The sequence below is a fragment of the Heloderma suspectum genome, chromosome 9 (genome assembly GCF_057233095.1).
Source record: "Heloderma suspectum isolate Gila_16-S chromosome 9, 16-S_ref, whole genome shotgun sequence".
Taxonomy (NCBI): domain Eukaryota; kingdom Metazoa; phylum Chordata; class Lepidosauria; order Squamata; family Helodermatidae; genus Heloderma; species Heloderma suspectum.
In genome coordinates, this window is record NC_139466.1 from 47,089,804 (window position 1) to 47,114,991 (window position 25,188).

The 25,188-nt window shown below is 49.1% G+C and overlaps 2 protein-coding genes across 3 annotated transcripts in view; both read right to left on the bottom strand.

Annotated features, from left to right (window-relative positions):
• LOC146338687 (uncharacterized) overlaps positions 1-3,683 on the bottom strand; it is a 28,404-nt gene extending 24,721 nt beyond the window's left edge. Inside the window, exons 1-2 of one of the 2 annotated variants that reach the window (XM_084814280.1) lie at positions 2,530-3,683; positions 648-1,715 (exon numbers count right to left, since the gene is read on the bottom strand). In XM_084814280.1, coding sequence (XP_084670406.1) covers positions 2,694-3,329 — 636 coding nt within the window. In that variant the 5' untranslated portion in view covers positions 3,330-3,683 and the 3' untranslated portion in view covers positions 648-1,715; positions 2,530-2,693. Of the gene's footprint in view, positions 1-647; positions 1,716-2,529 lie in introns of those variants that run through there. The other variant, XM_084814281.1, reaches the window with a different exon arrangement.
• Positions 3,684-6,135: 2,452 nt separating this feature from the next.
• Positions 6,136-25,188, bottom strand: part of EDA (ectodysplasin A) — a 170,558-nt gene continuing 151,505 nt past the window's right edge. The window contains exons 4-8 of the mRNA XM_084814284.1: positions 24,278-24,448; positions 21,077-21,111; positions 20,502-20,553; positions 16,979-17,100; positions 6,136-7,374 (exon numbers count right to left, since the gene is read on the bottom strand). Coding sequence (XP_084670410.1) covers positions 7,123-7,374; positions 16,979-17,100; positions 20,502-20,553; positions 21,077-21,111; positions 24,278-24,448 — 632 coding nt within the window. The 3' untranslated portion in view covers positions 6,136-7,122. The remainder of the gene's footprint in view (positions 7,375-16,978; positions 17,101-20,501; positions 20,554-21,076; positions 21,112-24,277; positions 24,449-25,188) is intronic.

Sequence of the window (25,188 nt, forward strand, 5' to 3'; positions counted from 1 at the left end):
TCTGGGGGCGTTCCTGGACTCGGCGCTGTCTATGGAGGCACTGCTGCCTATCAGCAGGCAGGAGTGCTTTTCACAGAGCTGCCTATCTAGAGAAAGCTGACCTTGCCACGGTGACACATGCCTTGGCCACATCAGGGTTAGATTACGGTAATGTGTTCTATGTGGGGGTAGCCTTGAAGATGACTTGGAAACTGCAGCTGGTACAGCAAGTGGAAGCTAGAACGTTTGTGAGAACTAGGTGTTCTGGTCATATTACTCCTATTACTCAGTGTCACTTACATTCCCTGCCAGTTAGTTTCTGAACCCAATTGAAGGTGCTTTAAAACCTGAGATGTTTTGGGACATTATCTGAAGGGCCGCTGGAGCCTGCCCAAGCATGAAGTCCAGCACCAGAGGCCTCCCTCTTTGGTTGACCAGCACAAGCCAGCAGGGACTAGGGACAGGGCTTTCTCAGTGGTGACTCTGCACTTTTGGAACTTCCTCCCCAGGGAGATTCATCTTTTCAAAAAATCCTCCAAGATACATCAATTCCAGTCTGCATTGGGTGTTTAAGAGCCTTGCGTGTATGTGTTTAACTGGAATTGTATGTTCAGTTTTAAATAATATTGTAAGCCACTGTGTGAGGCCTGGATAAAAAACTTCTACATAAAAAACAATTTTGTATTATTTTAAAACCAAAACATTAATTACATGTACAATCAATACATGTAACAGGGCAGAATTTCCACATTGTAGCAAAGATGTTGAAACTTTTGTTCTTCTTGGCAAATACGATGTGAAAAACTTAACAATGAAGTGGGCCATCACACCTTAATCGCAGCCTCCATCATGAGCTTGTGTCCATTTTCAAGGCAATGTGCCATGCACAACCACAGCCATACACAAAAGGCTGTGACATGTAAGCAAATATGTGCCCCAAAGGTCACACATCCCACCAAACATCATATTAAAGTATTTGTGTGAATTCATATTAAGGACTTGGTACTTGACTTAAATATGACTAAGAGCAAGTAACGGATGGATCAAAATAATGGTGTAAATATGAGAATGAGAATCTCTCATGGAGGGCCAAGGACTACACATCCAGAGAACTGTCCAAGGAATGAGGGTTTGGCATTGTTCTGCCAAAATGAACATAAACACGGCATCGACAGTGTTTCAACCTTCCCCAACCTGGTGCCCTCCAGACGCTGTGGGCTACCAATCCTAGCTTTCCTGGCCATTGGGCATCCGGGTGGGGGCTGATGGGAGCCGAGGGCATCAGGCTGGAGGAGGCTGGCATAGTGCATGTGAAGGAGGACACACTTCATATCCTGCTAGGAATGTGAGGAGAAAATCTAAACCGGGTCAGGGAATGGATCCCACTGGTGTGCAGAGCACTCTGAACAGCATTAAGCCTTTTAGATGATAGACGTGTAACTGAGCACAAATAATTTCATTCCATATACTACCATACTGCCCCATAGCTGAAGCTCCCTGGACAGTTCAGGAAGATGGAAAACCATTAAAAATACACGCAACGTCCACCGGGTGTCATTCGTCGCGGCAACACTGCAGGAGGAGGGCAGTCTGGGTCGTCTCTGTTGCGGTTCCTGTGGAAATGCCTGCAGTGAGGCTGTCAGCCACTTGGTGGCAGCACGAGGTCAGGAAGACGGACCAGGTTCAGTCGCTGAGCCCCCCAGTGGCATCTCGCTCTCAATGGCTTTTCCTTTGGTCTAGTGAGAGGAGAGTGCAGGCTTCGCATTTCTGTCTAGTTGATGCTAAGATAGTTCATTATTTGCACTATTGGTCAGTTTTAGTGAGTTTTCCTCTCTCTCTCTCTCTCGCTCTGCCTCTCTCAATTTATTGCCGGTTTAAAGGACCAGACAATAAGGCTATCTCACCTTGGTCCAAACTCCAGAAAGCCAGGAAATTGGCAGCTAAGGCTGATCCCTTATCTGACGTGCCCCGTGATCAGTCCTGATGTTGTGCAACGTCACAAATTGTGCCTGCTTACAACTTACCCTCCATGCACCCAGTTTTCCTGGGTCTTTCAGTCCCACATCCAGATTGGGAGGATGGAGTGCCTGGGACCAGCAAAGATGCTTCACGTTGTCCTCGTCTTGTATTGCCTCATGAAGCAACTGAGCCTTCCTGCATTGCTGCAGGAACCCTGCTGTAAGGTGACCCATGCGTGTTTGTTGCTTACGCCAGTAGCTTGCAGGGTGGGTTGACCAGTGAGAGGGAGCCCCCTTCTTGCACCCCTCGCCATCCTTGTATTATTTTTGTGTGTCACTACAAGGTAAGCCTGAATTACATTGCAATTCAAGTTTTTTATTCTGGTTTTTCTATTGCACCAACAGGAATGAGACAAAAAAATCCCTCAAGACCACACCAAGATTTCCACCAGCAGGCATGCTGCAAATTTTTTTGAGTTGTTTCCCAATATGAGATGTTTGGTTGCTATAGAATGGGTTTGGAGTCTGAAAGGAAAATAATCATTCTGTACCACAATGGGATTTCCACCAGAACACATAATGCAGGACCTACCTGTGGTTGCTTTAGATCTTGAGATGCATACTGCATCTGGACACCGCACCGCCGTCATCAGTATGCGGTCTGGGTGAGCATCATGGCTGATTGGGCTCTTGAACCTGGATCTCCTGAGGTCCCAGACCTCAGTTCCCATCAGCCCCTACCAGCATGGCCAACGGTCAGGACCAAAAGACCCCTCCTCCTCCATCGCCTAGGGATTTTCTGCCCGGCAAGACAAAAGCAGCTGTCTCCTGGCCCGAGATCCACCCCGCCCCCAGCCTCACTCGCTGCTGCCCCTGCAGGCCTGGTAGAACAAAGCTCAGCAGCTCAGAAGCTGCGACGTCGAAGCCGGGGAGTCCTCTGGCCGCCTCCGCGCCGGGCAAGACCCCGCGCCCTCCCGGCGCCGCCCGCTTCGGCTTCTCCGCGGGCGGAGGGCGCCTTGCAGCGCAGCCGTGGCTGACCCGCGGCCCCCGCGTGTGCGCAGAGGAGCGGGGGGCCGCCCTAGCTCGGCGTCCGCTGCGCTGTTTTCCGCAGCCCCGGGAAACCTCCGCCTTGCTTCCGAGCAGGCAGGCGCACAAGGCACGCTTGTGCCGCACGTCCGCCACCCTTGGCACGCTTACATGGGAGGAGCCCGCACTGAACTCAGTGGGACTGGCTTCCGAGCAGACACGCGATCGCCCCGGAAGTCTGCAGCCCTGGCACGCCTGCTCGGGAGTAAGCCCCGCCGAGCTCGACGGGGTGCTCCGAAGCAACGGAGGAGGCTGCTCCTGAGCCTGGTGGGGGATCGGGCGCGTCCCCCTCGCTGCAGGGGGCATTTCCCCCTCTTCTCCCCCAGCGGAGGACCGCGGAGGCGGGCGGCGCAGGCAGCAGGCGCTCCCGGCCCGCGCCGCCGCGTCTGCCGGGCTCCCTCCGCGGAGCCCCGCTCCCGCCCGCAGCGCCTCGCCACCCTGACCGCGCCCTCAGCGACTGAAAGCAGGCGCCCGCGGCGGGCAGACGCAGCAGCGTCTTCCGCTATGGGGGAATTTCGCAGGGAGGTCATGGCGCTCCTGTTCCATCGGCTGGAAAAAATACATTTTTTGCGTTTGAGGCAAACACGAGATAGGCTAGGGGAAATCGCAGAAGGTGCTTCAGATGGTGATGGTGTCACGTAAAGAGCCCGCAAACGTCCGAGAGAGAGCTATCTCAGTAGCAGGATAAAAGCTCTGTGTGATGAGCCCCTGTATCTCTTTGTGATCAGAGGCACTGAGTTATAAGGGATCCCTGGAGGTAATTTAGACTGACCCCAACTACATTGTCTGGCTGGGTCTGCCAGAAACCTCGCCACTCCTTGCTGGCCCACATCCTACAGCAGCCAGTCTCAGCTGAGCTTGACGGAATCCCGCCCTCTACCCCCCATTTCAATTTACTGACCTCCCCTGGCTGGGCCTCATGGGGAACTATAGGGATAGACAAGGGAGGCATACACAGCATGCAGGGTTGTGGTGAAGATAAAATGGGGAGGAGGATGATCATGTAAGCCACCTTGGGTTCCTTGGAGGAAAAAAGGTGGGATATAAATGTAATAATAAACAAATAAATCGAGGGGAGGCAGTTCCACCCCCTTGTCTCAGCAAGTGGATGCCCACGTGTTTATCCAACTGCTCATAGCATCATCCAATCTCCATGTATATAGCAGGCGAAAACTACACCAAGCTGCTCAGGAGCCAGGGGCCTGGCTTGGGGAAGCTGGCTTGGAGAGAGACAGCCCAAAACAGTCTCAAAGCCAAGGGAAACATGTTCAAAAAGAGGAAAAAGGTTGGGAAGAACCAGGCTGAGGCCAAAAAGGCTCTCACAACAAACCAAAATCTGCTAACCAAGTTCACAATTAAGCAAAAGGTGAAAATCAAGCAAAAGTCAGCACGGCTGCCTGCTTGTCCGACTCCAGGCAGCAAAACGTTTCTGCCCGCAGGGGAAGACAGGCCTGCTCATGAAGCAAAGTTGCCCTCCCATTCCATGCCATAGCTTCCTCCTCAGGCCTCTCTTCCCAGCACTTGAACCCCCAAAGGACCTTACTAACACAAACAATTAAGGGGAAACGGGGGAGCAGAGGAAGAAGGGTGGGAGTGCAGACCAGTAAACAGAAGGGATGGGGACGTGTGGAACAGACAGGCCCACAACTGTGCTCCTGTAACTTAGAGCCTAACCTTTCTGCTTCTGCCCTCATCAGTACCTGTGATGTTAAACGTATACAGTGGAAGTTTGGAATGTTGGATGAAAATTCCTAAGGAGAAAAAATAGTGGTATGGTTGGTACAGTTTATGAATTATCCTCCAGATTAAGGCCATATGGATGAAGAATTCTGAGTCTGTAGATCCAGACGTTTTCCTTTCTGTGAAGCATGTCAGGAATTCTCCATGTTATTTTCCAAAATGTTCCATGTTCTATCAGAAATCCTAGGCTCAGGTTCTTTTAGAGCCAGATTCATAGTGACACCCCCCACCCCCCATGATCCCTATAGCCACGGTGGTCTGAAATTTGATTTGGGCTCTGACCAGAAATATCCCAAATGTAGCAGAACAGCAATTCAAGCCAAGTCAGAGAAGTTTTATTTGCATAGAAAATACTGACAATTTACATAAACTTACATCCCCATTTATATACATTATATATATATATATCTATATCTATATATATCTATATATATTCTATATACAGATCATATTGTTAAAAAAGATGCTGCCCAATGAAGCAGCAACAGGGTGCCCCATCAAACTCCTGACCATGAAAGAGGGGCTGTTTGTCCCATGTGTGCAGCTCTGTTGCCAATCAGAGCTTGAGCAAAGAGTTTAATTTATTTCTTATACTTTTAGAGCTCCCAATAACCAAAGTTCTTCAATCACGACAAAACCAATTGCCAGAATTGTCAAAAGCAGAGAAGGGTGCAGAGTTGGGCTATTGGGCACAGAGTCAGAGGACCCTCCAGAGACCCTCCACCTCACTTTGCTTTGGAAACTGGTACATGCAGCAGACTGGAGGAAGAGCCCACATAGGCCTAAAATGGTCTCTCCTATGCTCCTCTCGGCTGCAACTGTCTACGAGGCGGAAAAAGAAAACAGTTCCTTTAGGACAGGTGTTTTGGAGAACTGGGGCAGGGCTAAGCAAGCTTGTAATGGAATCTGTCTGTTCCATTCAACATGGTTTATATCCACAAAGACTGTCTTGCCATCACAAGGGCGCTTTGTCCCCCCCTTGTAATTTGGGGGGGCAGGCAACCACCAAAAGGTCCCACTGCCTGCCTGTCAGAGCACTGCTTACTGGGTTTCCTACCGGTTCTGCATCACAGTATAAGAAAGGCACTTGGGTTCATCATCTGAAGCAGCCAAATCATTCTTGGGTAGCAGCTCACAGCCTGAAAGCATCTATTGCAGAAAGGCATTTGCTGTTTTGATGCTTGGCTTAAATTTATCTGTACAGGCAATTTCCCTCAACTGAAGGAGGTTATTTTTTACATCCCAAGAAGAACCCTATGAAAGAACTTGCTCCCTAAGTTCCACAATCCAGTCTGTCACCCTTCTGTCTAATTAAAAAAAATCTGTCTTGGGAAAGCTTGTCAATGGCTGGCATCAGATAAGATATACAAGCAAAAGGTAACACCAAGTTTATTTATCTATGATTCAGCTCACCAATCAGGATAGATTTCTCTAGACAAGAATCAATTATTGCTCTCAGGTTGAAGATAGACAACCAAACTGCAGGTACACACAAGCCTGTAACAAAATATTTGCCTTTGAAAACAGACTTCCCTTTTTGCCTAAATATTTTAATTGTGCAGAATGCAACTTTACAAAGCCCTGTGAACAGTTCCTTATCTGCATCCACAGTTTCTTAAATGTGAAACTCATTAATACAGGAACTATTCCTCTGGAAAGGGTCACTCTTATCTGGCATTAGAGGTTGCTATGGGGCTAGGACTTTGCCGGCATTGCGATTTGATGCCATTAACAGGAGCATTTTGAAGAACTAGCTTGCTGGAGAGCATTCTATTTTGTTGACAAATGTAATGCTCTTCTGATGTTCACAGCATCCGCTGCCTGCTTCCAAACACTGCCCAGAAGCACTCCGAATCACCTTGTTCTCCCCCCACAGTGGGATACCACTGCCTCACAAAAGAACTTGCTCAGCTTTGCGGAGAACAGCAAACCCCAACCCTTCCTTGCTTTCATTGGTGTCCTTTGGTGTGCATGAGCGCACCAATGAATAACTCTGCAGAGGCAGGCCTTGTGTCACCTCCTGTGATAGCTGTTCATGTTAGTGTGACAGATAAGCAGGAAATAATCCCGTTATCACGAGTCTTGAGTGAGTATCAGGGCTGCAAGATGTGAAACACTGATGGAAGACCATACAGGCTTGCCCTTCCCTCTCCAAGTGCTCCATCATCTGTCTTTCAACACTACCCTAACACAAACCACAGGAAACCATGCTCTTCCTTCCTGCATTTACATTAACAAGTAAGTATCTCCTCTCAGTTCTCCCTTTGGCTCTTATCAGGGGTTATACAGCCACCTGCAACTCTTTTGAAGAGCAGCACTATGCAGTTTGGGGAGCCTCCTCCTTATATGTCAAGTTCCTTTAGGACACTGGCGCATCTCCTAGCCGTATGGCTCCAAAGAAGGTGGTGTGCTTGCTCATGTTGATGGAGATGTCGGCATGGACCATTTTCACTGCGATCTTCTGGCGGGCTCTGAGGAGACAAACCCCGGCAGTGTAGCAGGTGTTGAAGTTGGTCTTGCCGGTCTCAATGCTCCGTGTGCACTGCAGGAAGGGCTCCTCATCCACCACCACCTCATAGCTAGCAAAATCGGTGAAGTTTATGTAATAGACCTGGTTGGGAGTGGACAGAAAAGAACCAGCATGACTAGAAGAAGAGCAAGCGCATGGCTGCATTTCACAAACCATCTAGGTGAGTTTCAAGAATCAGATTCCTTGTTCAGATACAGAATGAGAAACTTCTATTGCTTCTTAATGTCTCTACGCACCATGGCTGCAAGTCACTCTGAACCAAGAGACGGCACAACGTCTTGCTACAGAATGGCAAGAGAAACAAGGGTGTGGCTGGGAACCTTGAGCGAACCAGCCTAAAACCTTGATAAAGTCAGTCAACAGAAATCCCTCCAGCAAGCATCCCTGAATTTAACAAAAGTGTGAGGCTCTGATTTGTCTTCAACTTCAGTGATTTGTGCCCCAAGCAGGCAGGTACTTTGTCAGCATGCCAACTCTACATGCGAAGGGGCTGACTTGAACTGAAAGGTTGTTTAACCCACTAGGGGACAGCTGAACTGCTTACATGGGTATCCACTTTACCTCTGGCCACTGTCACATCTGTTTTTGCCCATCCATCTATTTCTAGGGAGAATTACATTGCTTGAAAGCACATTCATATTTTTCATGGAACACTCCATTTTAAACCATAGCAAGAATGTGAAGAGCACGATGGGTAAAAGGTTTTGAAATATGACACCTGACTTCACACCCCTACATTCATATTTTGACCAAATAAGAAACAGGAACATAGGAAGCTGCCTGATATCAAGTTGGTCCATCTAATTTGGTATTGTCTACCCTGACTGGCAGCAGTTGCAGATAGCAGTCTTTCCTAGTCCTTCCTGGAGATCCTGGAAACATAGAGTTGGAAGGGACCTTGAAGATCATCTAATCCAACTCCCTGATCAGTGCAGGCTTTGCCCTACAGGGTGTAGCTACAACATCCCAGACAGGTGGACATCCAGCCTCTGCTTAAATACCTCCAGTGAAGGGGAAAGACAAGTTGCCTACCTGTAACTGTAGTTCTTCAAGTGGTCATCTGTGCCTATGCGGAGCCTCATTCAGGAAACTTGTACAGTTGAGAAATTTTGGCGGGAGCCCTTCCCCACCATCCCAGTGCGCATGTCCCTGGTGGATTCCTGCCTATTCCCTCAGTTTTATTATTTTATTTATTTATTACATTTATATCCCACTTTTCTTCCATCATGGAACTCAAGGTGGCTACATGTGGTTCCCAGGTGGTCTCCCCTCCAAGCACTGACCAGACCCAAACTTCCTTAGCTTCAGGAAGGTGGCTGCCTGATGTGCCTTCAGACTATGCCCTGGGACCATCCACTGTGGCCTCATAATTGAGAGAAAACTTCAGCACCAACATCAGTACCGACACTGACACCAAAGTGGGTGGGTTGTGTGAATGCACAGATGACCACTCGAAGAACTTGTTACGGGTAAGCAACCAGTCTTCCTTCTTCATGGTCTCTGTATATTACCCATATGGGCACAAGTCGACTGAGCTTGGACTGGGGCAGACAGTTCGAGACTAGTCACCTTGTATGCCACCTGGATAGTCTTCACGATCCATGAAGCAAAGTGTTTTGAGGAGATGGGAAGACCCCACTGCTTGCCATCATAACATGGAGACTGCTGGAAAGACTCTGTTCATGTATTGTAGAAAGCCAAAGCTTGACGAATGTCAAGGGTGTGAAGTTTCAACTCAAGCAGAGTAGGAGAAGAAAAGAAAGCAGGAAAAATCACATCCTGCTTGAGGTAAAACTCTGACACCACCTTAGGCAGGAAACATATGAGACGAAGAACCACTTTATCCAATGAAACGTAAGTTAAGATGGATCTGCCTGTAGAGCTCAGAGTTCACTGGAGTGCTGGGCTGACGTAACAGTCACCAAGAATGCTGTCTTCTACGATAGGAGGATCCATTGCTGTGAGTGGTTCAAAGGCCTTAGCCATTAAAGCCTGCAAAATATGGAGAGACTCCAACTGGGTACCATACTTCAGACTGGAGGCTCAAGCTTTCAAATCCCATGAAGGAATTGTTTTGCCACTGGATGGGAGAATACTGAAAAATCTTCAAAGTGGAGTTTGAGGCTGAGATAGCTGCGAGATACACCCAAAGAGGAGAAATCTTCAAATCCCTGTCAAAACAGCAAAAATAGGAACTGAAGAATGGGCAGTTAACAGGATCAAAGCTGCCAACAGTGACGAAAGAACAGAATGCCACCCACTTATGGGCATAAGAGAATCTCATGGCTGGCTTACGAGTGGCATTGAGGATATAGAATCATAGAATAGTAGGGTTGGAAGGGGCCTACAAGACCATCGAGTCCAACCCCCTGCTCAATGCAGGAACCCAAGTCAGAGCATCCCTGACAGATGGCTGTCCAGCCTCGTCTTGAACGCCTCCAGTGTGGGAGAGCCCACCACCTCCCTAGGTCATGGGTTCCATTGTCATCTTGCTCTAACAGTCAGGAAGTTTTTCCTGATGTTCAGCCGGAATCTGGCTTCCTGTTACTTGAGCCCATGATTCCGTGTCCTGCACTCTGGGATGACTGAGAAGAGATCCTGGCCTTCCTCTCTGTGACAACCTTTCAAGTACTTGAAGAGTGCTATCATATCTCCCCTCAGTCTTCTCAAGTCTAAACATGCCCAGTTCTTTTCAGTCTCTCTTCATAGGGCTTTGTTTCTAGTCCCTTGATCATCTTTCTTGCCCTCCTCTGAATCCTCTCCAGTTTGTCTGCATCCTTCTTAAAGTGTGGTGCCCAGAACTGGACACAGGACTCCAGATGAGGCCGAACCACTGCTGAGTAGAGGGGAACTAGTACTTCCCGGGATTTGGAAGCTATGCTTCTATTAATGCACCCCAAAAGAGCATTGGCCTTTTTTGCAGCCGCATCACATGGATGGCTCATATTCAGCTTGTGATGGACAACAGTTCCAAGATCCTTCTCGCTTGTAGTGTTGTTGAGCCACATATCCCCCATCTTGTAACTGTGCATTTGGTTTCTTTTTCCTAGGTGCAGAACTTGGCATTTATCCCTATTCAATGTCATTCTGTTCTTCTCTGCCCAGTGCGCCAGTCTCTCAAGATCACTTTGAATTTTGTTCCTGTCTTCCAGGGTATTAGCTATCCTGCCCAATTTTGTGTCATCTGCAAATTTGATCAGCATTCCCTGCACCTCCTCCTCCAAGTCATTCATAGAAATGTGGAAGAGCACTGGGCCCAGGACTGAGCCCTGCGGTACCCCGCTTGTTACCTCTGCCCAGTTTGAGAAGGTCCCACTGATAAGCACTCTTGGAGTCCGATTCTGTAGCCAACTGTGGATCCACCAGATCCTTGTTTCACCTTGCCCACTTTGAGCTAGTTTGCTCATCAGGATATCATGGGGCACTTTGTCGAAAGCTTTGCTGAAGTCGAGGTATATGATGTCTACAGCATTCCCACGCTCTACAAGGGAACTGTATCAAACTGGGGATGGAGGCAGCGGTACCAATCATTGGATCATCCATGCCGTCACGTGGAGAGGTCTGGGTGTCATGCTCTGCCTTGATCCCAAATTGAGGAGATGTGGGAATGCTGGCAGTTGAATTCGCCCTTGCTAGGTGGAGAAGGAACCAAGGTTGCCTCTGCCACCACAGTGTGATCAAGATGCAGTCTGTGCCATCTACTCTGATCTTTGCCAGAACCTTGGTGATCAGCAGGAAGGGAGGAAAGACAGGGCTCTCATCCAGGTGAAGATGGAGGCATTCTGTACTTGACTCTGGACCTTGCTCTGCTGTGCTGCAGAACACTGGGCAGACACTTTTCTCCTTCCGGGAAAATAAATCTATTTCCGGTGTGCTCCCCTGATGAAACAGGACTGCTAGCATTTGCTTGTCCAGCATCCACTTGTGGGTGACCAGGAATGTCCAGTCAGCAAGTACATTGCCTACACTAGCCACATGGACTGCTACCAGCCCACTCTGACAGGAGACACACCGATGGAAGATCCGAATGGCTAGGCTGACCAGGGGAAGAGACTGTGTTCCTCTCGGTTCAGGTAAGCGACGATAGTAGTATTGTCTGAGACTACCTGAAGAAGCCAAACCATTAAGTCCAACTCAAAAGTTCTGAGAGCCTTGTTGACAGTCTTCAATTCCAGCAGGTGGTTTGTTTGGTGGCTTCTGTGGCCAACCACTGGCTGTGCACTATCAACATCCCACAGTGGGCACCCCATCCCAAGAGAGACATGTCCGTAGTTCTCCCTGGGATGGAGAAGGCTGCAGGACCAGCATAACTCGTGAGAAATTGACATTGCTGGCTCAATGTGCCTTTCACCCTTCGTGGAATCTGAAGGTGAGTACATTGTGCATCCCTTCCGGGACTGAAAGGTCAGATAAACCAATTTTTCAATGTCCTCATTGGGAGGTGGGCATACTGCACAAGTGATGCTGTTGTGACCATCAGTCCCAGGAGGCACTGGATGTTCAGCACTGTAGTAATGCCTCCAGTGGTCAGCTCCTCCACCAAGGTAATCACAGACAGAGCCTGATCTTGTGGAAGAAATGCTCGACCAACCTCTGCATTGAGCAGAGCTCCCATGAACTGGAGTTTCTGTGTTGGAACTAAGTGCAACGTCTCCACATTTATGTAGAGACCGAGAGCGCTAAGAAGGCCCACAAGTCAAGTTGATCGATCAAAGGAGCTTGTGTCTAGTTGAAGTGACTAACAGCCAATCATTGATGTAAGGGTAGACCTTTACCCCCTGGGCCCTCAGGAAGGCACTCACCACAGCCATGCACTTTGTAAGGACCCTTGATGTCACGGCAAGCCCAAAAGGTAAAACACAAAATTGGTAAGCAATGGTACCGATGGCAACCTGGAGGAAACATTGTTAAGTCCTCTTGATAGCAATGTGAAAATACGCAACTTTCAGGTCGCCTGACAACACAAACCAATCTCCCTTGCATAGCAGCAGGAGGACAGATGTTAATGTCACCATGTGGAACCTCCTAGGTGTAGTGAAAGAAGCCACATCCCAGAGATCCAGGATCGGATGAAGCCCTCCATCTCTCTTCAGTACCCTGAAGTATGGGGGATAAAAGCCATCATGGTGCCAACTGGATGGTACACGTTCTATTGCCCATTTCACCAAGACAGCGTCCACCTCAGCTTGTAGCGCTGGAGAAGGGGCTGTCAGTCTAAAAACACAGAGAGGAAGACGGTCGTCGAACCCGATCCTGTAGCCCCTCTGAATGATAGGGAAAATCCAAGGGGCTGATGTGATGTTGGTCCAGGCTGGCAGGAAAGAAGACAGGTGAGTTCTGAAGGTACGATGAAGAGCAGAGGGACGAAGTCAGACGTGGGAAGAGCCACCATCACCCTTCCCACAGGGGCCATGAAACCTGGCTGCCGAATACTGCTTCTTCGGTGCCGAAGCCCCATGTCTGAAAGGCTGCTCAACTCCAGACTTTGTATGGAAACAAAGACAGAGCAGTCCACCAACGTTGTTTGTACTGAGTGGCTGCATGACCCAGCCCCATATGCTGGTCACCCCAAAGAGTGCTTTTAGTACAGAGTTCATGGCCTCATGGGTCTTCACATGCAACAGTCCCTATCCATCAAAGGACAAGTCTTTGACATGGGATTGGGCTTTTGCGACAATCCTGCAGATCTCAGCAAAGCAAGTGGTCTCAAAGCCACTGCAACAACTATGGTCTTGGCATCATAATTGACTTGGTGCTGGGAGGTATTAATTTGTTGGCGGGAGAGGTGCATAGCCTCACCCTGGAAAACCCAAGCTAGATCCTGTTTGTCCTCAGGAAGGTGTTTCCAACCTTTTCCCATAAAAATAATGGACAGTGGAACACAGCTGTCTGGTAGCTGGACACCTTGAATCCCAAAGCTACAGAGGAATAGATCCCCCTTACCCAAGGGAAAGCAAGCGACAGGCAAAGAGCATTGGAAAATCAGCAAAAGTGAGTAGGTGTAACTTCTTTGTTTTTTAATATAAGGAGATGACCTTTGGGGACTTGGCAGTAGCCCCTTCAGAGGTAGTTGATGACCCTGCCAAGTTTCACAGGTAGGTCCAGTGGCACTTGCCAAGGGTAAAAGTTTCCCAGTGTTTCTTTAAAAAATTAAGCACCAGCAATGCCAGCCAGCCTGGAACGTGCTCAGGCAGGCACGTTCCAGGCTGGCAGAGTCCATTGGCACTGGAGGGGCTGTGCAGTGCAGCACAGGTGGCAGAAGCTGGTGGTGGCGGAGGGCAGCAGCAGCAGCAAGGAGGACACCGCGCAGGCTCTGGGCACGGGGAGGCGGGCTGGCAGAGAGGCACAGAGAGAGATGCTCGTTCCCAGCTGGCCCAGTCTGCTCTGCCGCTTCTGTGGAGACCAGCTGGCCGGCTGGCCTTCGGTCTTGTCGGTCGGCACAGAAGGCACGGGGGAACTGTGGAGGAGGTGGTGGGGAGCGCGCCTCTGCCTGCTCCTGCTCCTCGCCCACGCTCGAGGGCCTCCTCCACGTGACCCAGCACCATGCTGAGGACACCTGACAGCTGAGATGCACCTCCTGCCAGGCTGCTGCCGCCACCAGCCCCTGCCTCCCGAAACAGCGGTCTCCGGTCACTGCTCTGGCTGGGCTCCAGCTCCTGCTGCTGCCCAAGAACAGGACACGCTGTCCCGACTGGGGGCGAGCCCGCCCGGCTGCTGCTCCTGCCGGCACCTCGCCCACGGCCCCCTCTGCCCCTGCCAAGTGCAGCACCATGGGGGTGGCGCCCCCAAGGCGCTTCATAGGTGAACTGTGTGTCATGCTTTGCCCACTGCATAGATTGGGCTGTGCCTGCACTGCTTTGGACACACACTGTTGGCTTGTGCACAACAACATGCACGCTGTACTCGCACAGCACACACACACAAGACCCAAAGGAAAGCAGATACACAGAAGAAAACACTACCCACACAAGTGAAGGGCGGGCGGAAAGGGAGTGACACTAACACTATCCATCTATCTATCTAAAGCCTAACAGAAGGGAAAAGGTTTTTTAAAATGAGAATATAGATGAAGAGTTGAAAAATGGGAAGGGAAGGAACAGTAACAGAAGGGGGGCAGGGGGCCAAAGAACAAGCAGCAAACAAAACAAGGAAACAAACTGAAGCCTAACAACTAGAAGAGAAAGTTTTTAACATATATTTTTGTTTTGTATTTTTTAAAGAATCTAGAAGAAGGATTTAAGGGAAAAGGAGGACTAAGAGATGGAGCTGAGAAGGGCTGGGCAGTGGCTGGGGAGAACAAACGAGTAAAGCTGCACTCGCACAGCCCAGCCAACACTCAGCAGTCAAGAACTCCCCTCCTGCATGTCTACCAACTCTCTCTCACACACTGGAAGAGGAAAGCAGACCCTGCCGTTATATGCACCCCCTCCTCCACCACTGTGATTGGAGGCTGCTGGGTTAAAACTTAGCCCTGCTGGCAGCTAGAGATGTCACTTGCCAAGGCTCAGCTCCCCCCTCCCAACTCCTCCTCTCCTCTCCCCTTCCCTAATCTTAAACTAATAGTTACATTTCCCAGACTGGCTGTTTGGGCTTCAGAATTGTCTGGATCGGTCCAAATCAATCTGAATCTATTTGGACTGATCCGACCCAATGTGGACCGATCTGGATCTGACTGATTTGGTCTGGATCACCCTGCTTCGGTTCAGAATTTGAATCCGGAACTGAAGCGGCACACAGCCCACTAGGGACAGCTGAGGGTTGGTATTAAAGAGGGTCGTCCCCAAAGTAATCTGGGCAACGGTAACAGTGCTTGCTCCTGTGATCTTCCCACCATGAGGTCTGTGGTGATGGACATTCCAGTTGGAATGCCTGACCCAATTCGACGGTGGCAATCTAGGCTGATACCTGGGCTGCTTGTAGAATCTAGAGGCCCCTCCGTGCCAAATAGCTGGAGAACAGTGAGTCTGGGAACCCAGCATGATGCGGCGAGCCCCGGCTGGAGTGTGAGTCTTGGTTCCGATGACTGGGGATGGGCCAAGTTAGTGTTGGTGCTGGCAAGGTGTCTCTGATCTCACCCTCTGATGACAACACTATCAGAACCAGGTCTTGCATTGGCACAATAGCAGCCGATTTCCACTGGAATGGCGAATTTAGCAACAGTGGTGGAGTACAGACTCATATGGAAGCGGTGACAGATTGCTCTGATACTGATTCTGCTAATTTCTTAGAGTCCTTCTTTTGCTTGTTCTTCTTAGGCTTGGACGTTTTTGGAGCTCTGGTCTTTTTTGACAACATTTTTGCTGAGGAAAGTGTCAATGACTGCCTAGGTTTTTACTACTTTTAATATTTTAACCTTTTCTATCTATTTTATTGCTGTAAGCCGCCTCGGGAGGGCTTATGCCCTGAAAGGCGGCCAAGACACATTTCAAATACATCACTAAAATAGGTGTCGGTGGGCCCTCTCGGCTCAGGGACCACCCGGGTGTGGGTGCGTCAGTTTGACTCTTTGACTGCCCGGATGCGGCCAGGTCAGTGCAGCCCATAGACAGAGCTCGACTAGGAGATGAGGCAGGCCCTGGCGCTGGCGCAGGCCCAGCACTGGCGCAGGCCCCGTTGTCTGAAGACCCTCCGGAGGGCCTTGAACCACAGGCTCGCGTGGCACTTCCACCGCCTCCAGTGCCATCTTCCACACAGCAGCACGAGGCCTGTCAAGCGGTTGGTGGTGCCTGGCCTGCCCCGTGAAGGCCTGGCGATGCGCGAGGCGTCAACGCCATGTGATTTCCCAAGGCAGAGAAGACAACGGGGATGGCCGCCTGTGGGTGGTCGTTTGCTTGCACGCACTTGTGGAAAGGCGCCTGTGGAGCCATACGGCCCGAGGCGATGAGGTGACTGTGAAGGCCGCGCAAACAAAAGACAACGATAACAAGCAGAAATAACTGTAAGAGAGAAGAAAAGCAGGAATAAAACCTCAGCAGTTTGCAAGAATAGCTCACTGAATGAAGAGAAATTCCCAGCAAGGCTACCACAAGGGTGGAATGAGGAATAGGCAGGGAATAGGCAGGAACCTCTTAGGGTTCCTGCAATGGGATGCTGGGGGAGGATTCTGGCCGAAACTCCTCAGCTATAGAAGTTTCCTGAACAGGACTCCGCACAGGCTCAGAGCCCTATGTGTGATGCACAGAGGCCACCAAGAAGAACTCACCTGCTCCTGAGGCAGTCTGCTCCACTGCTGAGCACCTCTCATCGTTAGGAAATTTCTCCTAATGTTACACTAAAATCTGCTTCCCTGCAATTTCCACCTGTTGGTTCTAGAGATGCTGGAGACTGAAAGAGGGACGGGAGCTATTGCCCTTCCCCATTTGGTTCACGGTGTCCCCCCTCCCTTCTGGATTTAGGGAAGGCATGCGGTTTAACAAATTTACAATGATAGCAGTCCAATTTCAAGAATGGAAGGGCAGGAGGTAAAGGATATCAAAAGGCATACAAAAGGCACAGCTTTTGTGGACATGCGCCAGCATCTAACACAGCCAGTATTTGGTTGCATCACTCTGCCCCCACCCCATCATTCCCTGTTCCTTAGAATGTGGAATGTCTATTAGCCAATACCCCTTCCTTGCCTTCACTGTATGATTCCCCAAAGCATTTAGGATATAGGAAAAGGAGTTAGGCCTAAGACCGTACTCACTTCTACCTGACTATAGACGAGGTATGTGCCGTCCACCAGTACCTCCAGCTCCCCACTGCGGGTGTGCAGCTTAAACACTTTGGGGTTCATCATGATGCGAGACCAGTCATTGAGCACGCCACCTGAAAGATCTCAGTATGAGAAAACGGCAGTCACTCAGTACGCGTCAGGATGAAAAGCAGAAGAGCAGCACAAATACAGACTCTACCCAGTTTTTACTAAACACATCTTGCATAAAACAAAGCGAATGACTTTGTTTAGGACCCTTTGGTTAAGTATTGCATAATCAAGAGAGTCGTCGTCGTCATCATCATCATCTAACAGCGATCTGAATTCTCCAAGTGCCCATCCTTCCGTGGCCAAGATGGCACCATCCACGCACAAGGGGGAGGGATCAGCAGGGAGTCCTAGGTTTGGCAGAAGTACGAAAAACCTTTTTTCGGGGGAAAACCCAAACCAGCCTAATGAGGACTGAACATGCAGGGGGTTGGACTCGATGGCCTTGTAGGCCCCTTCCAACCCTACTATTCTATGATTCTATGATTCTATGATTCTATGCCTCGTGGCCATGGGATGCTGACTGGCTGCTGGGGAAGGAGGGGGATGGAATGGAGTCTCCCTAGGAGGTCTGGAATCCAGCCAGCCAGCCCTGAACAGGAGCATCCCACCTAGTGGCCTTTTGTTGCAGGTCCCATTTGTATAAAGTGATCTCATTTATTTATTTGTTTATAAAATTATTTCCGGCCCCTTTCAGCCCCCAAAGGCCGCCCAAGCTTAATTACAATCTAAAACTTTAAAACATCATGCAGAGAAAACAGATCAGGAGAAAACAATTTTTAAAAAACAGAGAGCAGAGCTACTACATTTTAAATAACTTGAAAGCCATGCAGGACGAAAAGGTTTTAACAGTCCACCTAAAACGAGGCAAAGAAGGGGCAAGTCTAACCTACTTAGGCAGAGTTCCGCAGCCAGGGTGCTCCACAGAGAAGGCCCTATCCTGAGTTCCCACCAACCTAGCCTCTTTTGGTGGTGGGACATGCAAAAGGACCTCCAAAGCCGTTTTCAGACTAAGGGCAGGCTCATGCGGGAGGAGCCAGTCTTTCAGATATCTTGGCCCAAAGCATTTAAGGCAGCGATGGCCACTATTTTTCAAGCGGGAGCCACTTTGGCTCCAGTCACCACCACTGAGGCCACTTGGAGGCCTTCCCCATGCTGTGGGAGGAACTCTCCTCTTGGTCAAGCTGTGCAGCTGGAGGCCTTTCCGGGTCTCTCCTTCACATTCCCCTCCATGTCACTGAAGCAAGGCCTCCTCAGTCAGTCATCAGGCAGGCAAGTTCTGACAGGCTCGCTTCACCCTCGGATTGGAACGGATCTTTTTCTCACCACTCAGAGAGTGCTCTGCTCTACTCAGTGCTGTAAAATCCCCCAGCTCAGGTCAATGTTGCGCTGTCTCTTCCCTGCACATTCAATCCCACCTCCACCTCCAGTGCCTGTGCAGTGTGCTGCAGCTAGCCAATCACGTTACTCCTTTCCTCCTGGACTGACCCCCACCCCAACAGGTAATTGGCTGATTGCTCCTATGTTCTCCTCTTCTCCCCCCACCCCCCCGATATCTCCTGACTCCCCACTCCCAAGGCCTCTTCCTGCAGCCCAGATCGCAGCAACTGGCTACTAAAGCAAACAACAGGGCAAAGTTAGAGAGCCCCTGCGAAGGGTGAGCAGCTACTACAGAGAGAGAGAGAGAGAGAAAGAGAGAGAGGGGTGGAAGTGATTCAGAGCTGCCAGTGGCCCTTGCAGTAAAGAGCGCTCAATTAGAGTTTTATATCAGCAACTTGAATTGTGCACAGAAGCAAAATGGCAGCCAGTGCAGTTCATGCAAGACCTTTGTAATATGGTCAACAAATGCACACCAGAAAGCAGTCTGGCTGCTTCATTTTGCACTAGCTGCAGATTCTGAATATTCTTCCAGGGCAGCTCCACGTAGAGCATGTTGCAATAATGGGACATGAATGGAACAGTCCACCTAAAACGAGGCAAATGGAAGACTGTAGCCAGACCTGCCTTCTCAAGGAAGAGGTGCGTCTGGTGCACTGATCAAACCTGGGCAAAGGCACTCCTGGCAACAGCAGCCTCGTGGCCCTCCCGGTGCAATGCTGCAAACCGGATCCTTCAGAGAGAGTGCAACCCCAAGCAGAACAGGCCACATCCCAAACCCAGATTAACTTGTCTGCTGACCCACAGCACCTGTCTTGTCTGGACTGAGTCTCAACTTGCTAAACCACATGCAATCCATCAATGAGTCCAAACAATGGTTCAGGACTTCCAGAGCCTCCTTGACACCAGTGGATAGAGTTGGGTATCAACAGAGTGATGGGACCTAACCCCAAAGCTCTGTACAGCCTCTCTCCCAGCGGCTTCATGTAGATGTTGAAAAGCACAACAGAACAGAGTCCTGAGAAATCCCTGAGCAACAGCCCCCCCCCATTGTGGGAGAGCTCAGCCAGAGAAGAGCAGAACCACTGCAAAACAGCCCCCCCCCCCGCCAAGTCCCATGCTGCCAAACACCCCAAAGGAATACTGTTAGTAGGCTGGGGAAACCCCATGGTTTGCCAAAGGACAATTTCAAAAAAAGAAACAAGAGCCCCGGAAGACTGAGCGTAGGAAGAAGAGATCGCAGCGCCACCATGGCCTTTGGCGCGGGCTCAAGGGCTGCACAACCATTTGGTGAGCAGGACGTCTGTTCTCTGTGTCACACATGAGCAAAGACAGGAGAGGCCTGTCCCTGCCTTGAACCTTGGGATACTGCTCTATTTGTCGCAAAGAACCATGGGACCTGACAAAAGAGGAAGCTCTCCCTTTCATGTAGAAATACTACAACCCATGACCAGTGTTTCAATGAAAGGACCACAGACTCGGGGGGCTTCCAGATGGAGGGGTCCTAGTGTTGTCCTGAATCAGAAGATATTGTCCAGCTATTCCAGCTTTACTTGCTTAAAGTATTTTCCACAGCAAGAAAAAAGATGGAAGAAGTGGTAGGAAAACACAGGAGAAAGAGGAGTGGAAGATGATGGTGTCTGGATCCCAGTAAAATCCCTTGAATGAGGCAGGGCAATGGCATGATGAAAAGCATTAGGATTCATTTTGGTGGTAGCAGAAGTGAAGCAAAAATGAACACCTTTGTTGGGAGGAGGACTTGAAAGACACAGAAAAGGGCATCAAAAGATTAAACTTCAGGGAGGGAAGGACATGGCTTGAAAAAGGAAGGGCTGTTGAAAGTGAAAGCAAAAAAGATTAAGTAGTTGGTTTGGCATGGCAACGAAGTTTAACCAATTGGAAGTTACTGAAAGAGAAGATGATAAGGAGAATAAAGGGTGATCAGATAGGGCATTCATGCGGTTATACAATGTTATATTGTGAAAACTGGGGGCTGACCCGTTGCCTTGCGGAATGGTGCTTTTTTAAAATTACAAGCAATGGAACAGAAGGAGAAAGGATCCAGTGGACAATTGTTTGGGATTCTTACCATTCTTGACTTGAATTGCTGACCCTTGTCCTTGGAGATGAACTACAGCTGGCTGCAAATCAGAATACAGCAGATTAAGATTAAACAGGTACAGAGCTATACTGTGCTGCTTTGCACACATGACCAAGTTGTTATTTTGAACATTTACAATACTACTGAACTACACTGACCTACTCTAAATACAGAATTTTGCTCTATCCACATGGAATTAAAGTGCATTGATTTGTACTAAGGCCTTCATTTGCTTTTCTTGTATATGCCTCAAGACAGAAGTGTCAAGAAGAAGAGTATCTAAGTACCAAAGTGTGCAATGTGGCTGCCAAGAGTTTGTTAAAAAGCAACTCAGCAGACCTTCTAAGGGAAATCAATCTGAGAAAAAGATGACAACCCTAAGCAGTTCTTCTGGCATTTGTGCAAGCATCAAGGCAAGTCAGCAGAGACATTTGTTAAGAAAGCTACCTTTGGTTTAATAAAAATGTATGTCTAGAAATGTAGCCTGTTCACTAGAAAAAGAAGGCACAGATTCAGTTAGGTCAAAGTTCCACTGATGTTCTCCCCTAAGGCAGTTTACTAACCTGAGCCTCTCTAGGTCCTGCTTTATCTGTGGTGCCTGCAAAACAGAATACGTATAATAAGGTGGAGTTTACAATGGTTATCAAAACTATCTGTACAGGCTCCCTCACAGCATTAGGATTTTAGCTGGCTAGGGACAGAATATAGTGCTTGAGCTGTATTACAGAATGTCATCACATGGAAAGGGTTATGCCAACCTTTCTCATCTGGGAATAAAAGGTTACACCTGATTCCCATGGTGATGATGATGATAAAAGAGACAGTCAATTCACACTGGCGGGCTTGGCTGCAGACACAGTCGGCCCACCTGGAACATTCTTTTGGCGCAGAATGACTGCCGAGGACTCTGCCTTGCCCTCCATCACTGGGACGTGCTTTCCAGATTCTTTTTAATCTCTTGCTCTAAAACCAGTTTTCTCAATCTAGGCTGATCCAATGAGGAAAGTGAAGAGATGGTGAAAACTTCACAATTTTGCAGAGCACTTAGAAGTCAGACATCAAAAGAACTACAACAGACTATTAGGAAACCTTCCTACACCATAGAGGTTGTGATTCAAACCGGCCTACATTTGGTTTGTTTAAAAATCTCCCTAGAAGAGCTCATTCTCCAGTCCTTTAGCTTCTAGGTTGAAACATCCATGCCAATATTACACTGAGTTATGCTTGTCTTGGTGGCAATTTTACACAAATGTTTCGCATCCAGTGTGCGTGCCTCTTGTCGAAACCAAACAAAAGACTCAATCATGATGATAAAAAAGTGGAAACAGGGCTGGGGCCTGAAGATTGTCCTGTCTCATAGATTAGGGCTGTGCATGGACCGCCTGATTCGGCTTGGAGGCCACTTTGGGGCTTCTGAGGTGTGCCCGAGTCGGCTCGGGCCAATGGGGGTGGGGACTCGCTTTGGCCTATGAAGCTGAGGCGGGATTCGGACATCCGAATCTTGCTTTGGCTCCCCCAACATGCCACCCAGCCCCAGCTCCTTACCTGGGCCCTTGTTCCATGGGGGGGTCCTGCCACTACTGGGGTAGATACCACTCGGGGAGGTGCTGCTGCTGCCAGTGCTGCCGGGGGAGCCACCGCCAGCTCCGAGGCCCTCTGGATGCGCGCCAGCAGCTGCCTTCTGTTCCGGGGATGGGGGGGCCATTTAAAAATGGCCACTCCCTGTATTTCCAGAAATACAGGGAGTCACCATTTTAAAAGTGGCTCCCCCCTCCGGAAGAACAGGATGGCTGCCAGCCCACATCCATGGGACCTGGGCAAGGAGCTGGGGCTGGGTGGCGGCGGGGCTTTTGGAGCATGCGGAAGGACACGGAACTGCTTCAGAGTGACCTGCTTTGCTCTGCGCCACTTCCTCAGCATTTACATCTGTGGAATTAACAGGGCTGAAACATGTATGGGGCCACTGCTCGTTAGACTTATTTCAAAACTGTCTACAATACACACAAGCAGGGGTGTTGCTAGGTTCTTAAAAGATCCAGGGCGCAGGCCCATAACACACATTTGCATATCCGCGTCTAAGCGCACCTCTAATATATGTGTGTGTGTGTGTGGTGTGTGCATGTGGTGTGCTTGCGTGTGTGTATAGACTGCATACATACATAAGAAGTGTGCACTGACCCCCCACCCCACTTCAACTCAGACCTGGATTCAGCGTTTTAGAAAACATCCCGCTTCTGCTCGGGCCAATTTGTAGTCGGACCTTTTCAGCTCAGCACCAAACCTGAGTCAAGGTTTGGAAAAATTAGTCTTTATGCTTCCTGTTGACTACCATTGGAAATTTTAAAAAAGGTAACTTTTTTGGTCAGAACTGGATGATCATTTCAGGCACAGTAGCCCCGTAGAAGGGGATTACACCTGCCTAATGTCAGAAAAATAGGTGCAAGGTTTATATTTTGATTTTCTTTTTAAAGGGAACTGCCAATAACATTTTTATTACTTGGAGGAATTGGATAAACATTTCAGGATTCATTGCTCCTTCAGAGGAGATCATGTCTCTAAATTTCAGAAGGATAGCCACAAAGGTTGTTGTGCAAGGGTGGCCTTGACATTTTGAGGTCTGCAAAAGAGGACATATTTCTCTCCATATTTTCCTTGAGGACCATTGTTCTGAAAATTACAGAGAGCCTACAGGTGTCCCTCAGTAAGAAACCAATAAAGTTTCAGAAAGATAGGTGCAGCAGTTCATGTGGGAGTTCTCCAATTTGGGGGAGGGAGTGATTTGCTTTCCCTTCACCCCTTCCCCAATAGTTTTTTGGGTAAATTTGTATGAAAATGCACAAGTCATTAGAGGTGTCTCCCAGGCAAGAAACCTGCAAAGTTTCTGAAGGATATACATGCATGGAAAATTTAGAATGACTAGAATTTATTTACATTTCACCAATATAAGCAGCAGGGGAACATGGGTGGGAAGGTGCTATTGCACTCATGTCCTGCTTGTGGGTTTCCTGTGGGCAACTGGTTGGCCACTGTGTGAACAGAATGCTGGACTAGATGGACCTTGGTCTGATGCAGCATGGCTTTTCTTATGTTCTTAAATATAGAGTGCCTCTGAGCATATGCAGAATGCTTTTCTTTCACCACTGAGCACTTACATTCTCCTCCTACCAATTCTATTCCCCTCTATGCAACCATCCCTCCTCATCCTACCATCCTCCAGCAACTCTTCATAAAAACAGATCTCTTGTTTTGTGCAACTCTCCTCCACCTCCTCCTTGGTATGCTCAAGCTCTCATTGTGCCTTCCTCCCCATAACTTCATTTGTGCCAAGACTTCACCAGGATTCAGCCAATGAGTCTGTTTTCAAAACTAGGGCACAGTTATGGAGAAACTCTGAGCATGCACCAAGTGCTTTTCCCTCACCACTGAAGCTAGAGTTCATGCAAAATGAAAAAAAAACACAAATGACAAAACATGCATAGGACTGAGCCCACCACCACCACCACCAAGCGGGCTGCAAATCAAAGCCAGTGTGGTGTAGTGGTGAGAGTGTTGGACTGGGATGGGGAGACCCAGGTTCCAGTCCCCACTCAACCACGAAGCTCCCTGGGTGACTTTCAATTAGTCACTGACTCTCAGCCTAACCTACTTCACAAGGTTGTTGTGAGGATAAAATGGAGAAGGGGGCAATGTGAGCCGCCTTGGGTTCCTCATGCAATGGTGCTGTGCTTGTACCATCTTTGCAGTAACCCCGCATCACCACTTACCGGCAGGGCCCTGCAGCCCGGGGGGGCCCTGGGGGCCAGGAGGTCCTGGGGGGCCAGGAGGGCCCATCACTGTGGTGCCTGGTATGCCAGGGATCCCTGGGATTCCAGGGGGCCCTGGGGGCCCTGGGGATCCTTGGGGCCCAGTGGGTCCTGGGGGGCCAGTTTTCTTGCCTGTGGAAATAAAGCGTGTTAATCTTCACTGCTATAAATATGTTTTCCAATGGTCCTTATGTGCTCCCAATATGAGAGCCAAGCTGATCACAGTGGGCCCTCTCACGGGCCCCAACAACCAGCTCACACGGAGCTCTTCAAAGATCTCAAGAGAGGCACACTCAGTAAAATAACTTTTACTGAGGAATGCGGAAGTTCAAAAGAGGTGCTGAGGTTTCACTCAAGTTGGCTTGGGAAGTCCTCAAACAGGCAGGAGGTCTGGGAAGTGCCCATGAGGGAGAGGGCATTTTTGGTCTCCCTCGCCTGGCCCATTATGGATTGCTGAGAAAGGCTTCCTCATGCCTTTTTGGAACCAGGTTAAGACACTTTTGACCCCACATTAACATCATTTTACTATCAGTCTCTGCTCGCAGTGGCTATTGGCTCAACCTTTAGGGAGTGGGTTTTAGCTCTTCTATGTGATTTATTTATTTCTATTGGTGCTGGCATTTGTTTTATCCTTATATGCTGGACTTGGATGTCATTGTTAATTCTTCTGTTTTTACTCTTTTCATTTTGTTGAATCTTGACTGATCTTGACTGTTTAAAAAGTAACTAATAGATATAACAAACAAACCATTCTTATTCAAGCCAAGCAAGCATTTAGAGCATTAAACGCGGTGGCTGAGGTGCTTAATGCTCCCTTGAAGGTTTAGGGTTGAGCTGAAAGAAGGGGAGGGGCGTTTCACACATATTTTTAC